General features: G+C 37.2%; 2 protein-coding genes across 4 annotated transcripts in view; one reads left to right on the forward strand and one right to left on the reverse strand.

The window, feature by feature from the left end:
* Nucleotides 1–7031, reverse strand: part of SYNPO2 (synaptopodin 2) — a 78677-nt gene extending 71646 nt beyond the window's left edge. For both annotated transcript variants that reach the window (XM_085579325.1, XM_085579326.1), the window contains exon 1: nt 6738–7031. In XM_085579325.1, the coding sequence (XP_085435451.1) occupies nt 6738–6866 (129 nt within the window). In that variant the 5' untranslated portion in view covers nt 6867–7031. The remainder of the gene's footprint in view (nt 1–6737) is intronic.
* Nucleotides 1–17123, forward strand: part of SEC24D (SEC24 homolog D, COPII component) — a 157151-nt gene that overhangs the window by 93778 nt on the left and 46250 nt on the right. The window contains exons 5-6 of one of the 2 annotated variants that reach the window (XM_021554979.4): nt 4868–4937; nt 13793–13886. Coding sequence is in view for 1 of the 2 variants with exons in the window: in XM_085579331.1 (XP_085435457.1) it covers nt 13874–13886 (13 nt within the window). In the remaining variant the exon portion in view is untranslated. Of the gene's footprint in view, nt 1–4823; nt 4938–13792; nt 13887–17123 lie in introns of those variants that run through there. The other variant, XM_085579331.1, reaches the window with a different exon arrangement.

Consider the following 17123-nt stretch of genomic DNA (forward strand, 5'->3'; position numbering starts at 1 on the left):
CTCCTGATATTCCTGTATTAGACAGAGAGTACTAAGAAGGGCAAATTTAGTCTTGTTAAATTATGCTTTCCTGTCATTCTGTTTGCTTTTCTTTCTGTTGCTGTGAAGAGCCACAATGGACATATGGTGTCTTATATTATTTTTATTTTAGAAACTTTCTATAAATTCAATATAGCAGCAATTTATGCCATACGTGGTATGTTTATGCTTTGGAGAAGATATGAAACCAGCAGTATAGAACACCACAGTTTATCTATTTTCTTCATAGTTTTGACCTATCTCCAGTTCATCTGCTAATGAATTGTAATATAAAACATGCTTCAAAACCCAAAGCATCCAGTTTCCTAAATAGGACCATATTTCTAAACTATACTTACAAAAAGGCAAGTTCATAAAATAATGGTTCTACAGCTACTCAGTCCAAGATGACATAACTCTTTTGAAGCAAAAGGTTACCCATGCATTCAGTGCCTAGTCCCAGATGTAGGAAGGAGATGTAAAACAAAGAAAGATACTTAAGGGATTCAGAATCTATTTCAATAAAGTGAAATGACAACTTGCAGACAGAGTTTCCCTGCTAAACAAGAGAGGGATGGTTTTTGCTGTGCCCAGGACTGCAGAATATTGTAGAGATCTCAGGGTCTAAACCTGTTGTGTGGCAAGCTTAGAGTTAGGTTTTTGTTAGAATTTACCTTCCACATAAGCCACAAATAAGACAGCCACTTTTCACTTTTCTTAGCCCTCCACTGAGAGCAAGGTCCTGAGGTGTTTTGAAGATTTTTGGCCTTCATGCTCAACACAAGGTTGTCTTGGCAGGTAACCAAAACACAGCACTTTGATTTTGGTGCATACTGAAGTGTTCCAGTCTAAATGTATCTTAGTCCGATCCTAAAATTCCCACTGACTCTGGCTTACAGCTTCTAATGAAATGGTGCAGATGGGATAAATTACAGAAAAGGAGAAAAAAAATCCACTGTGTAACTTGTGTACATTAGGTTTGAAATTTAAAACCTTCAAGCTGATATCCAGGGGTTTTTTTACTGCCAGTTTTGTTCCAGCCAGTGCTCATGAGTACTGGTTGCAGTCTAAATGTTATAATTTCTGTCCATAGCTAATTCCATGAACAGAATTGTTCCTCTTAAAGCTGAAGTGCTCTCTGCTAATCCTTCTCCCTTTATAGTGTGCTAAGCACTTAACTTATGAAATATGGTCCCTTAAAGTAATTTCTGCTCTCAATATTTCTGCTGCAAATAGGAAGAATGCTGAGTTCTGCATTTGAAAGAAAAGCCTTTCATGATATGCATAAATTGTTAGCGGTGTCCTCTTAAACAATCAGACACAATCCTAGAGGACTCTGTAAATAACATTTCCTGTTGTGATATTTTAATGTGAACTTGGCCAGAAGTCTTACTATTACATTCACATTCACAATAAGAATTCAATGGTAGAAAACACAGAACAATGACAAGTGATAATGTCTTGCAGTGTATTTTAAATGTTTCCAGCAAAGAACGTACAAAATGAAGCAAAGTTCTATACAAAGCAGCTAATCTAATTTAGTAGGAATACACTGTTTGGTTTTTTAGTTTGTTTAGTTTAAATCAGTGTGAATTATGGTGTTCATTCTATTCCATTGAAAACTTGCCTAGCGTGAGAGCTGGAAAAGCATCAGTTGGAAATAAGCACAAATGAATAATACCATGTATCCAAAACATGCTTGTATTTGGCTAAATACTGTGGGAAGCATGCCAAAACCAGCTTGGTATGTAGTCCTGTATATCCAAAATGGGGTATACACTCATGTGCTAATTCAGCCTGCAGCTTTTAAACAACTAGATGGGACTCCAGTGCTAAACATTTCCACTGGCACAATGGCTGGAATGCAAAAGCTTAAAAGTAGGGAACACAGAGCCCTAACCTTTAGAAGAACATGTAAACCTTTGTTGGTTAAGGTGTATGGATTTTTTTCTTCATTATTTTTCCAACTAGCATTGGCAGATGTTTTTTTTAGAACAGGGTTATTTAGCAGTGGTCTATTTTAGCTAGATTTGGGGAGCCTTACTTTTGTTCTTCTGTTTTGCAAAATAAATTAACTTAAGCTCCAGAAAGCACAGCTTCTTCCAGTCTGTCAGTGGAAGTTTGGTAATTTACTTAAATACAAACTGAACTATGTCATCTAAACACGTGCAAAAATGTATTGGTTATTAAATTGTGTCAAGGCTCGTAACACAGTCAAAATCCTCCCCAGAAAATATAGATAAACCCACAATCTTCCACATAATTCCTCGTGTGAAAGAATATGTAAATATGCCTTACAGGGTTTTCTGAATATCAGCAAATACCAGCTGTGTCAGATGGTCTGAAGGGTGAATTTGAGAGTAAGAGTCTGTCCAGGCTGCAAAAACAAACTATGTTTGGAAATGTATTAGCCAGCAAATTTAAACAAACAGTTTTAAATACAGGCCAAGTAAGGCAAGTTGTGTTTAAAATCATGTAGGTTGACTCTAAACTCCCCTCCTTTGCTGCCAAAGTTCAAATAGCATGTCTTAAACATGACTTGTTCTGCTGATTGCTATTGCATAAAATTGTGCTCAAATCCTGCTTAAAATGTCAAGTGAAATGATGCAGGATCAGCAGGGTGGTGTTAGCCCAGTGCTGAGCCTTCACCCAGCTCTGAGAACTGCAGCTCCAAACAGTGATGGAGAGGAAGATCCTGCTTTCACTATCCTCATTTACCTGCCTGGAAATGGGAGCATTTTCCAGGGGTGACAATGTATGAGCATGACAGCAGCATAAAAAGGTTTCCTTCAACCCAGCAGCTGCTATGTCTTTTGTGGATAGACCAAATGTTTGTTTAGATATACCTTACACATATGTGACAATGGCATGTTTTGCCTTACCTCAGGATCCAAAGCATAACTGTGCTAACATGTCTCACCCCTTATTTCTTTTCTGCTAGACAAAGTGTAGAGGTAAACTTGATGAAAACCTCTTGTGGTTGCTCTGTATGTGTCAAGTATTTTGGAGAAATGCAGAGAAAAAGCCAAACTACCACAACACAGCCCACCTCTGTTTACATCCAGTGTTAAGTAATCATATTCAGATATTACTTTTCACACTGCTGGTTCAGGTTATTCCCAAGTCTTTGAGTTTCACTTTCTGTTTTAGGTTCCAATGAATCCAAAATGATGAAACTGAGACTTGAAATCTGAGCATGTTGATGGTCAAGGGCACAAGTCTAAAATGACCAGGCAGCCAGCTGTCACATGTCATTAGGTAAAGCAAACATGCCAAAGGTAAAGCTACAATTTGGGAAGCAGTAGCAGAAGCTTCCTTGTAAGCATCTGTTCATTTTTACTTTTAGGATACTAATCTTGATTGCCTTTGAAGTGCTTATGGGTCTGAGTCATGCAACTTGCCTCCCTTAAATATTAGAACTATTTGGTTGAGTTCCCAAACTTGAATTACCAAGACTTTGACAGATACAATGAGTTCATCAAATTACTCTTTGGTGCAGGTAACAAATATGCTCAAAATAATGTACCTCACTTGCAAAGGTGATTTAATAAAGTCACATTGTAAATGAATATAAATATCATCATCTATAAAACAACTCCATTAAATTACCTGTTGCAAAAGACATGCCTCTTAAAAGATATAACTTTACTCTTAACTATTGTTCAATATTAATAGAAAAAAGTCACCAGACTTTCTTTCAAATGCTAGTTCAGAAAATCAGCCATTATTTTGTATATATTTTAAATTAAAAACTGCAAAGAAATTTTCAAGAAGAAAACCCAGGATGATAATGATTTTTAAAATATTCTTTCATATATCTCATGGTAAAATGGAAAGGACATCATGCATTGCTTAGCTTTTATATATCTTGAATACTTATCCTTCTAGGGTCACTGCTACACTGAGATTTCCCATCTCCTGCTTTGGGAAAGCCATCCTACAGCACAGCACTGACATGGTTTAGTGAAGGGATATGCACAACAACGGTTTTCCTTAGCTTTGAACTCATGATTAATCTTTTTAAAAAATAACATCCATTTATTAGATAACTTTCTTAGCAAAGTGTGTCTTTAGGCATAGCATTTAAAATACTTTATTTTAAAGGCCTTATGTTATATTGGGATGTTATATAGAATATGCAAATTCTTTTTAACTGAAAATAAGTTCTTATGAAGTATTTGCAAAATTATCGGACTTCACAAAGTAAGTTGGTGTACTGAGCCAGGGTTTAGAGGAGAATTGTTGAATCCTTCTTATGCCTCTACCAAAAATGAGTCAAATTTATGTCTTGAATAAGTGTTTAAAATAGACAAGCAGAATGATACTTTCTCATACTTCAGTAAAATCCATTTGTTGCAATCTCACACTTAAAAATTACTGAAAGGTCTTGAATATAATTTAGTGGTGGTAAAATTATTTGCTAACGAAAATTGCTTGTTTTATCTGCAAAAGTACTTGTGAAAAAGTACTGAGATATTTTTTGGTAAAAGGTTTGTCTTCATCTCTCCATTGATATTTTGCATGGTAATGGAAGACAATAATTTATACTCCAGGCAAAACTTTCATGGATTCCAGTGGGAATGCTACTGGAATATATGCTTTAGGAGCTAGGCAGAGGGGGGAGGGTTTACATATTCTTTATAAATGTAATAAAACTATTTTAAAAGGCATAAAACAAACTGATAAAAGCTATTTCTGGCAGTGAGCTGCAGTGACTTATCCCATCAGCTTAAAAACAATATGTTTCCTTTATCAAAGAATAGGTAGTGTGAATTTGGGAATTTTGTGTCCTGACATACTTTAATGGATTATCTCATTTCCCTCTATTTCATATCCCTCTCTGCTTTAGATCTATTTCACAATCACTTCTCCACGCAGGACCAGAACCTGAATGTGCCCTTCCCTGCACTCAAACAAAGGTAAGTAACCCCTCTGGAGCCTTTCCTTTAATTTACAGGAAAACAAACTTTTACCTGTAAGTTTTTTCCTAAAAATACCTATTATTTGTTTTCTAAATATAAGTATATTTTCCTGGGGGTTTTCCCATTAGAAAGTACTGTGTATTATTGAGTATACAGTATTACTGTGTATTACTGAAAATACATTAAAATAAGGTCCATCTACCTCAAGTCCCAGCCTTTAGTACCCAGACTTAAGTGTTCCAGTCTAGGATGTAAACGTGGAAAAAAAACCAAAACAAAACAAAACCCTAACCTTGAATAGACGATTTTTATCAGGAAAACTAAAATTTAGTCAGAATTTTGTGGGTTTTAATTTTGATTTTATGTAATCAAGGCCACTTGCCTTTTACCATTGTTCACCATTTTTAAGTTCTAGCTCCAAGTTTTCACTAGATGGCAGGAGTCCACTGCCATCTGTTATCAGAGGCTTTACTTGCACAGCAACAGTTGCCCACCAGTAGGGAAAAAAGTGAACATGTTAAAGTTTTGCAAAACATAGAAAAACAAAAACTTAACAGGAATGAGAAAAAAAATATTCAGGCCCTCAATAAATCACAGATCTGTTACTGGATATGGTTGATAGGCTGGAAATAAGTGAAAAGGATAGTGAAAAATGTTCTTCTCTTGACAGAGGAGCTAAAAGGACTTTCTCCTATAAAATAAGGTAGATTTATTGTTTCTGCTATTTGTGAAAAAGCTGATACAGTAAATTAAAGTTAACTAATTACCAAGTGTATTGACACCCTGAGAAAGTTACAGCTTAAATACTAAACTGCTGATCAAAAATACCATATCAAAGTAAAACAAACACTCGGTGTACTGCATTACCAAGATCCTGGTAAGGAAGGAGATAAGACACATTTTAAACTTTCTCCCTGGGTTTAACTAGGCAGAGCTCATGGGATGATGATCAGTCCCCCTACTGTTTCAGCTGGTGGTATTTTGCTGAGCTCAGAGCTCTGGACAAAATTTGTCCCTCTTGTCTAAGGGAACAGAATGCAGCTCCATACAGTTACATAAGCCTTAATAACTGTGATAAATCTTCATTGTTGCACAGGAGTAAGCACTGATTTTTAATAAAAATTCTTTTAAAATATTATTTCTGCAAGCTGGCTACCAGTTCCTATTTTTAATTTATTGTCAAATTCTACTGTCTGTCTTGCCCTCCTTCTATACGTGCAGATAATTTATAAAGTGTCCAGTAATTTTCAGCATTGCTCATGAAATATAAGAGGGGATGTTTGGCATCTGTTAAAGCTGCTTCTGAGACTGGATAACTTTCCAAAACCAGAGATAGTCAGTGTAATGCTTTCCAGGATTCCCAAAATAGTAAGAACATTTTCTCATGATAAAGCTGTATTTATTCTATGACCAGAGTAGAAAAACTGTCATAAATAGATGACTGAAGCAGCATTTCCTAAAATGAGATTGAGTTTTGCGATGTGCCGAGCGCACTCAAAGCCAGAGAGCGAAGCAAACAGGATCTGAAAGGCACATACCGTGTCACAAGTGAAACATTCAGCATCTAAAAAAACCTTAGTAACACTTGCAAGCTACCCTAAAGTAATAATCCCTTTTTATTGAAAATGACAGAATCAGCACCTGCAGAATCTCTGCAAAACACATTAGCAAATTCAAACAAACATCACAACAAGATCCATACCAACCGTTTTCCTGGAAGTAGGATGGATTCAAACAAAGTGGTCCTGTCATCTGTGCCCACAAAACTCCAACACCACCTTTCTGTCATGCTCTTACCTTGGCGATTTGCAAAGGCTGCTTCTGCTCCTTGCCCCCTTGCAGCCTGAAGCCCCACGGCGCCCCTCCGCTCATAGCAACGCAGAGATAATCCCCTGTGCCCATTTTCCTGGTGCAGTTGGGCAGCATTCACATACGGGAGAACATGAAAAACTTGGCTTGCAGATGTTTAGCGAGCCAGGCAGAGCTGGAGACCCAGAGCACCACACTGTTGCTGCTGCTGTGTACTGCACGAGCAAATGTAGTCATTGAGGGGAATGGAAGAGCTCCCTCGCACAGAGGGCACAGCCCACTCTTTCGTCAGATTCCGATGCTCAGCCCACCTTCAAAGTAAAGTAAGTGAACTTGGAGTTTAGGGGAATGCACACAGAGACTCAGCCGTGAGGCAGAGAAGGCTGGCTTTAAACGAGTCTCCTGCCAGCTAAATCAAAAGCACAGCAGAAAGAAGTGTACATTTCCCTGTGACAATTTGGGAAATAAGTTCACTTTAGTAAATGGTACCAGACGTTTAAAACCCTAATTTACTCATTTCTTGCATTTTTACTCCAAGCAGAATCTCAAGCGAAACACCATGTACATCCTCTGAATAACTGATTCACTTAGACTGAACTGGCTTTAGGATTTTCATCTCTACTCTGCAGGTACTTTCTGCAGCACTGCAGGCAAGTAAGCAAAAACAAAACCAAAACCAAAACCAAACAAAAAAGAAAACAAACAAAAAAAGAAATAGAAAAGCTTTGTAATTTCCCTGTCACTGAATTGCTTCATTTTCTAGTTCTCTCTGACTGCAGTATTGTTTAACATGTGCTGAGATTTAGCAATGACCTGAATTACTATTGGACCCTAATAATACCTGTTCTTATGCAGCCTGCTGCCTTTCCTACCAGAGAGGGGAAGAGGGTTAGTGAAATGAAGTATCAGATCCCTCTTCAGATGCTATTAATGGATGGTTTACATTGTTTTGTTGAAGGGAAACCTTACTATAAGCACCAAAATAATAAAAGAAATTCATTGGGATGGTCTAAGAGGTGACTGTTCTTCAGTACAGGATGAGTATTCCTCTAGCTGGGTGTTAACAACTGACAGCACCTCCTATCACCTCAGCCCAGTCAGGTAGCCTGGTTTAAATCACATTGCATTTTGAACTATGCTGGTTCTAAAGGAGTGTTCAGCAGGTGAGCAGTCTTTAATGTCTAGACAACTTTCTGACAGAAACACCTTTTGCTTTGAGACCCAGGGTACTGGGACACAGAGTCACAGTATAAATTCACTCAGGTCCCTCTTGGAAATGTTTCCACTTGGTTGGTTCTAAGCTGTCAGAGATGTTGGGGCTACAGGAAACCCTCATAATTTAAATTAAAAGACTTTGCATCTAAGCAGCAGATAACCACAGAGGGCTTAAATCTATCCAGTGCATCTGTCAATTAAGTGACCCCTTGAGTGATGCTTCACAGGCAAAATATCAAGGTAGAGACAGGCTATTCTATCAAACAGAAATATTCTGGCTGGAAAAAGTAGACAGACTTTTAGGAGCCTGAGTCCTTCATTAGTCCTTAAGACACAAAGGTAGCACAAAGCCTGGGTGGAGAGGAGATCCCTAATCAAACAGAGGAAAATGTCACTCTCTCAATAACAGGATTTAGTAGGAGGAAGAGTGCTTGCTTTATTGACTACAAGTCAACAGCCCTGGAGAACAAAACCAGCACAGGTTGCCATATAATTAAATACTTAAGGAAAACACCATCAGAGAAGCCATGCTAGGAAAGGAGATGGCCTTTAAAGGGACTTTGCTAGGCAACCTTTGAGTGCAGACATGTAATTTGAAATAGTTCAAGGTGGCTAATTATTATCTTATTATCTTCTGCAGTGTTGATGCATTGCTGTAGCAGACAGATTTTTAGTCTTTCCCTAGGCAGAATCTTACTTTAGACAGAATTCTCTCCTTTTTACCCAACGATGCAAGTTTTTATAGATTTTATGGCAATGAAATTCTTCAGTATCTAGCTGCAACAAATGCTCCATGACACTCTGTTAAATAGAAAAATTAATCTGTTTGAGCAGAATTTATCACATAATTATTAGTCCTTCATATGTTACAAGTTTGTGATTAAATGCTTAATTGCTGTTAGGATGTTTTGAGCTTGTATTAGTCTCTTATTATTCTGGTAAAAATGAATAATCAAATCTGATCTCTGCTTCTGAACTTCTTCATATACTTACCGGAGAAATCAAATTAAAGGGAATCACCTCTGCATTTGGATGGTCACATATGTGATGGAAATTTGTACTAGAAACAGATGTTTCTGTCACCTTTGACCATATAACTGTACTGTGTAAAATACTAGAACAGAACAACCTTGATTTTCAGCTCAGCTGAAAAAATGACTGGTCAGAACACCAGGATCTGTTTAATTTTGGTGGATGACAAAGCTTTGGGGATATTTTGACCTGGTACATTTCAAGTGATACAGGACTCTTCGCTTGAACTGACAAGCACTGTGATCCTGACAGGAGAAAAAAAATAGGAGAAATAGGAGAAATAACTTTTGTCTTGTCAGCGTGTTGAGGGACTTTTCTAACAACAATGTCAAACAAATTGTTGCATTCTTCCAAGGGCTCATTTCTTGTTTGCTCTGCAGTAAACAAGAAATTAAGGAAACCATTTGAAGTCTGTAACTAAACTATTCCCATTATGGGGACACCCAAAACTTCCTATGTCTTAATCTCATAAAGAACATTCCATAGGCCTTAACAATTCCCAGTTGCTTTATATGAATTTCTTAAATGCTTATGCTGCAGTATGTTTTGCTTTTTAATACAACTCATATATTTTTGTACACTCCTGCATCCTTTGGGATTTCTGAATGCTGGTCAGAAACTGGACATCAAGATAAAAGTGGAGTCCATAATGGAATTTATGACCTTTTGATCTCTGTCATTTCTAGAGTTTAAATAAATTGCATCAATTCTGAGATTATTTTCAAAATACACTTGAAAATTTCAAGTTAATTACAGCCATTTAACCACTTCCACCGCCTCCATTGTTTCACTAAAACCTAAAAATCCAGTTCTAGGCAACAGTGATAAAACTTTGATGTCACAAATAATCCTATAAACTGGGAAAATGACAAGTGGCAGAACTCACTCAAAGTCTATCTGTGCATAAATACAGGGAAACCTTTGGCTTTAATCTAAGCTTGTATGACGAGATCTGTATTACAACATTTCCAGGTCAAACTTCCCCTTGCTCATCTCCCTTCAAGAACTGCCAGTCAAAAACCCAGCACAATAACCTGGATGAGCTGTGATAAGCTAGGCTAGTAATAGCCATACTTGTAGAACAGCCAAAGTGAGACCATCTATCCTGAAATGTTGTCTCTGATAATAGAAAATAGAACATGGAAAATAGTGCCTTTCTTTTCCCAAGGAGCCTCCACTCAAAGACTTCCTCAGCTGAATGTGGGAGCTCTGTACTTTGTAACAGGAATTTCTCTTCCATGAACTTTTGCATGTTGTTTCCCCTTGAGCCCACATAACTTTTAGTATCTTTAGCTTAGCGTGGGAAATCATCCCTAACTAAATAGTGACTTAAAGAATCACCTTCTATGCCTTCAATCTGGATCCTACAGATTCATTTGATGTCCCCTGGTTCATGGATCAAGGAAAACTGTGACCAAGCAATCCCCAGGCACACTTCACAGGCACTCATTTTACAGAACTTTTGCATATCTAATGTTTTTCAAAGAGAGAATAGAATAATTAATCATCCTTTAGGATCTCACACCTTTCACCCTTTACTATCTTACACCTTTCATTCTCCTAATTTTCTTTCTCTACATTCTCTATACTTCTAAGTCCTTTTTGAAATGAGTATCTGCAACACCAGATACTGGTGCTTCAGGGAGCAGATAAAGCTGGGAGTTGTGCAATAGCATGATGATATATATTTTGTTCTCTAGTTGCTAACCCAAACACTCCTAATTTGCTTTTTCAGACACTGCAGAGTTAATGTGTTACTGGAATTATTTTTCAAAATCTTCAAATCTTGTCTGTTGCTACTTAGTTCAAAGCACACAGTTTTATATGTGAATTAATGTTTCTTTCCCCAATGTGTATCACCTTATACTTCTAAGCCATGTTATGGTATGGCTGTTTAGTCTTCTTAAAAGCCTTTGGTGAAGGAATTTGTTGAAAGCCTTTTGTAAATCCAAGATCAATCAGATCACCCTTATCCGTGTGTTTTTTGATCCCCTCAAAGAACTGCCTTATGTTTGTGAGGCAGGACTTCCTTTTATGAAAACCATTTTAACTCTTCCCAGATAAATCATCTTTGTCCAGATGTCCACTGTTCCATATTATAGTTTCCACCTCTTTGTTTTGGATAGATATCAGGCTGACAGACTTCTTATTCTGGGAATCTCTCTTGGAAGACTTTAGTTTAAAAATGGCACTCTCTAATCTTAGTAATGATCAGCTATTTCAGCTTTGAATTCCTCTAAAGCTCTTGGTGTGGTCTTGGTGGCCACTTCTTAGTTTTCTTTGCCTCATCTGCTGCCGCTTGTCCATATATCTTCTCTTTGTACTGTCATACTTTATGATACTGACCAGTTTTACTACAAGTGGATTTATCTAAAATCTAATAATCAAGTATTTTTGCAGCTGAGTTCAGAAGACATTCTTCAAATGTGAGAAGAAATAAGACATATGTTTGTCTTTTCATTCAGCAATAAAAGCAAGGCTTTCATTTCACCTACAGTAGTATCCTAGGGCTGTGGATTCTTTAAAAATGCAAACATTTCCACCCATTCCTTAGTAATGAGGAAGACACAGAGGGAAAGGAGATATCATGGTCTCTAATTTATGGGCAGCATTTTACTGCTATAAGTATCCAGATGGTCTGACTTTCTCCTTTTTCTGCATTTCATTTTTGTTTCATATTTTATTTTTTTCCACATTAAAATCAACATAATCTAGTTCCCCAATAATGCTTATTTTAACAGCTTTCTAGATTTAACTGTATCATCTGTAAACAATTTGACAAACTACCAAATTTATTGTTGAATGTGATTTTAGCCAAATGGGAGAATCAGCATTGGGGGAGGGGGGAAGGAAGAAAAAAGTCAGTGCTTATTTGTTTAGTGTGTTATTGATGGTTTTTCTGTTTGTTGGTTTGGTTTGGTTTTGGGGGGCTTTTTTGTTTGGTTGGTTTTGTTTTATTTTGTTAATTATGTGGAGAAAATCCCTCACTGGTTTAATGAAACAAATGATAAAATCAGAGCCATGCCACTAAAGAAATCATGACACACTGTCTCTTCCAAATGAAGGGAAGATGACCTCTTCCAATATATCCCTTCCAATGATTTTTTTAAAAGTGGCTTCTGTAAACTGAGCAATGCCAGGTACCTCAGCACATGTTCTTTTTTCAAATCATTGCCTAATAACATTTTGTTTTGTAGTCCTACAATTCAGTAGTTACACAAGGCAAAAGCAAATTTTGAAGGCAGATCTAAACATAATTTTCCACGAATGTACAGAAGTAGAAAAATACATTTATGCTTAATTGCTACCCTTGAGTTTTTTCTCCTGACCTAAGAAGCAACAAGGAACAGAGACACATGGAAAGGATTTAATTTTCAAAAGAGGTATAAAATGACAATGTGAATTAAATATATTGATGGAAAGTTCAAATGCGTGGCTCCAGCTAACATCCATTAAAGCTGATTCCCTTCATCTTTTCCCAGCAAAACTCTCTTGTTCTACAAGACAAATTAATGAAATCCAGATGTTTTGATTGCATGAGGAACCTTGCAGTGCACTGCCAGATAAGAGGATTTGCTCACAGGAAGTACAGATGTTGAGTGGTAAAGGTACCAAAACCAGTAATACCAACTTCTTAGTGAAAACAAATTAAATATAGAGGTCATAGATAATTCTTATCTACCTATAAGGTTAGACAGAAAAACTCTGCTCACATTCACAGGAGGCACAAGCAGTTCCTCACCATTAAAGGTAAAAGCTTTTAATTTTAATCCCTAATGTGGATTATAAGGCAAGGTACTATATGACGGGTTGGAATTTAAGGACTAGTCCTGCTTTCTTGGCTTTTTCCCCAGCTTCAAGACTGGCAAATTAAGTACAGTGGAAGAAGAAGAGAAAAGTACAGGAGGGGATTTCTCAGCATTTAGGTTACTGGATGTCATCCTAGATTAGGAGTTTTGGATCTATTGTGAGGGGGAAAATCCAAATAAATTGGCAAAATAAGCCACTTTCCTCCAAAACACAGAAACAATGTTGTTGGCATTGAGCATTGCTGAATTATATGAGAGTAAATAGAAATTTGTGCAGAGAATGTAACGGCAATCCACTTAATGAGCAGCTCTCAAAATATGTACATAAGCCCTCTGCAGCCAAAGACCTGCACCATTAAATACAAGACATAAGAATGTATAAAAATGTATGGAAAACTCAAAGAGACAAGAATTTGGGGAAGAGACCTCTTATGTTTCTTTGGTGTTTGTCCTACCTATTCATATCACAGCCAGTCTCAGATAATCAGGAAATACTTTCCTAAACTGGCTAAAGAGAAGTAAACTTTTTTTTCCCCCTGGACTTCTTGGACAAAAATCTTTTGAGGTTTTCATTTATGAAAAAAACAAGGATTTCAGATTGTGTCCAAAAATTAATTCACAAAATAGCTACAAGACTGTGTTATGAGAAAAAGTAAAACACGCTCACTGCAAGGTTTGTGAACATGAAAAAGAAATTGTGATGCTGGAATTACTGTTTCTGGTTAATCTAGGAGCAATGTTTTGGGCTAGAATTCATGTTTCCAGGTGCCATTCCACTGCTGGTTTTACTTATCCCTGTGTTTTAACAAGAAGTCATTTACTCTTGGGACTTGGAAAGACTCTTAGGTGTCTATTTCCTTTTTTGTTTTGATTCCCAGGAGATGGGATGACTACATTTTTGGCTTCAGTAGTTGGAAAAATTCTGATAAAAGCCTCTAAAGTAAAAAGAAAACTATTTATATGTCGTTTTCTTTCTGGTTTTGGCAGGGAGAGGCTGCATCACTCTTCCTAACAGAGCTTTTGAGAACAAAAATTGATCTTCTTTGCCAAAGTTTGGAAGAGCCTTGAATGGAACACGCATGTAAGTAATGCAAGCAGGTGTTTCACTTTCCTCACCTCTGCCCTAATGCTTCATCCTGCTCTTTGAATTGTCTTTTAAAGGGGGCAGTTAAGTAACACAGCACCTTTTATCCATCTGTTCATCTAAACCAGTTGGATTTTATGATCTCCCCTCTTCCTATTGAAAGAACATTTCATGACAGCGTGTTGGGCTAAAGAAATCCACCATGCAAAACTTTTCTCTGATGTACGACAGTGAAATTAATCAAGAGTAACCACATCATATTCAGGAAGAAAATATTTTTCCATCATAGCTGAGATATGGATTAGGCCAAAATAATCTATGACATTTTGAAATTATGATTTAATGTGGAATTTAGGATTGAACACAAATATTTAAAATTAGTCTGATGAATACTCTCCTGCATCAGATTTCATCTTCTAAATTTTGTTTCCTGTTAGCAAGTGCAGAGGTGATTCACTCCCCTTGATTGGTTGCTTTAAAAGAGCTCAATTACATGCATGGCTGCAGTCCAGCATAAAAATCAACTATTTTTGCATTGCAGTTTAAAGCAGGTATTGTTTCTTACTTGGAAGGCTCCTAAGAATGAATTTTTCCATAGTGAAAAGAAGAACAGGAGAAGCAGAGAAAAACTGAGTTACAACGCAGTATGGGTTTTGGGAAGTTTGGGTTCTGTTACTACACTTGAAAACTATTTCTTTTCATCTGGGCCTGGAAAATGGGAGATATAGCTGCTAGATATACAGTGAAGCCTTGAAAATATGAAAACTTCTGAAAATCTCTTCTTGTAGTTTGGTAGTTAGATAGTTTGAGTGCCTCTGGAGTATCCTTCCCTTCCCTCTTTCCTCTGTATTACAAAATAAGCCATAAGGTTTGTGAAGCAGTTTCTAACACTCACAACTGCAGTGAAGTGTTTTGCTCAGTGTCTGCCCCAGTTGGTCTGATGTTGGTGTTTCCAACTAGAGAATTTGACAAAAAAAGGGCATAAAAAGTTGCCTTGGCATCAAGTCCTGCCTGCAAAAGGCAGACAGCATTGCTCACTCTGCCTCTGAATGGTTCTGGTTTGGCTTTACCAGAAAAGCAGGAGTGACATAACCAGGACCTCCCTGCATGAAATGTTACCCCCACCCATCCAAATAACTGCAATAGATTAAAAAACAATCCAGCTATCTTCATTCCTGGCAATAGGAACAAGAATTCCAACTCTTTGATAACTAATTCATTTCCAAGTGGAGCAGATTCTATTGGAAAAATCTGCCCTCCAAAAACACCTTGATGTTTAACCCCTGCTGATCCTGCAGCCTTGCCTGTTGCACTGCATCTTCTTGCCAGGAACCAGTTTCCAGACTTCTCAGCTCCTTTTGCCTCTGGTACAGGACTCTGCTTTTGGTGCTCATGTACCCTGTAGCTGGCCTTGACATGGATCTGTCTGTTTTCCAGACAACTGCCCATGTCTGCAAATGCTGAAAAAGTGGTTTATGTGCCTCCACAGTGCAAATCTACCACACGTGCTGTGACACCAAGGGTGGCGTAGAATTTTGCTTCTGCCCTTAATTTTAACTCCAGCTGCCTCTCCTATGCCTCTGTTGCTTCTATGGCGTAAAAATAACATGATGGATTTTTAAAACAATTATTCTGATGTTTATTTTTGTTGATCATGGGGAAGGCATCAATTGCTTTATACTAAAGGTATCCAAATAGCGTGAGCCCAATATTTTGAAAAATACTTTGTAATCAAGACTGATATTCAACATTAATGGTGGAGTAAAGCAGAAGCGCAGTCAAAGTAAGAACACACATAGAAGTATTTGCATCTTAAGTAACTCAATCAAATCACCAGTTTATTATGAAGAGCTCACTCAGCTACTCTTTTTTTATTGCTAATAAGTTTGAGTATTGCTCTATAGCAAGACTCCATTACTACATCAGAAATTTTAAACACAAGCAGGAAGCATAAAATGAAACTCAATGTAAATAAAGCTGCCTCAGATGCTTTTGAATGTAAAAGTGAAATATATCAATGTTTGAGACATTCCATACATTCAACAAGCAAACACAGAAAGGATGATTTAACTTTCTGCTGTTCTTTCAGACTGGTGGCCTAATGTTTATTCACAGTGCTTTATAAGAGATATATTATTAATCAGATTATACTAAGACCTCATTCTTGTTTTTGTGCTACAGTTCATTAAGTAGCAATTACAGCAGGATAATCAAGTCTTGGTTTTTTTTGTTGTTGTTGTTAAGAACAGGTAGTGCAATCTTCCACTCTCATGTGTCTTAGACAGTAGTAAATAAATTTAAAAAATAATTGAAATTCCCCAACAGAAACATCACAGCATTTTGCTCAGTACACCACATCTATCTCCTGTAAATGTTCCACATTGAGTTGCCAGAATGTTGATTTAATTAGAAAACCAAAATAGCCAGTCAGTGAGAGTAAGCAGAGGAGTTTCAGAGCTTGCAGATATTGGGAAATCCAGAGGCTTGAACTAGTCAGAAAGTTTTTTTTGGAAGAAAACAGTCACAGTCATTTTTCTAAAGCACATTTGCTTTTGTAATGTGTGGCTTGCATAGAATTTACCACATGTGGGCCATAAAAAATTTTATAAAAATTTCTGGTTTACTGAGTTTCAGGGAAAGAAAATGTTTTAGCTAAAAGGGGACCAACTTAACAAGAGATCAGGACCTTGGCTTTAAGGCAAGTGCACTGTTCTCAAGACCCAGAGTCTCTCCTTAGCAAATTAAGTACTCTTTCACTTGCATATAATTTTTTTGTGCCTCAATAGAATTTTTTGCTTCGCATATATTACAGCAAACTCTACCAACAGTTTCTGAAGCAGGCAGTGAATGCCCTCTGGCTGGTTGTTTTTCGTCCTCTGTAGGAGTTAGGGAGCATGGAGACAACAGGGGCAGTCATTGTGGACTTCCCAGTTGCCAGTGATGTTGAAAAGGATTGGGGCAGGGAAGGAGTCAAGCACTTCCAGTCCTCCCATTCTCTGCAGTATATAACAAAATTCAGCCATTACTAGAGCAGTGCAGCAACCAACAAAAGATCCCAGTTCACAGCAGGGAATAGAATGTATAATCAGTCTAAATGAATTTGCAGATGAATTCAGACAAACAGAATACAAGTTTATGAATTGGAATTGGATTTACACTTCTCATCTAAAAATACCTTGGAAAGTTTAATGAGCACAAGGTGCTAGGATGTCCTTATGTGAAGCAGCCTGAGGG

Source organism: Lonchura striata, chromosome 4 (genome assembly GCF_050655825.1).
Source record: "Lonchura striata isolate lonStrDom1 chromosome 4, ASM5065582v1, whole genome shotgun sequence".
NCBI lineage: Eukaryota > Metazoa > Chordata > Aves > Passeriformes > Estrildidae > Lonchura > Lonchura striata.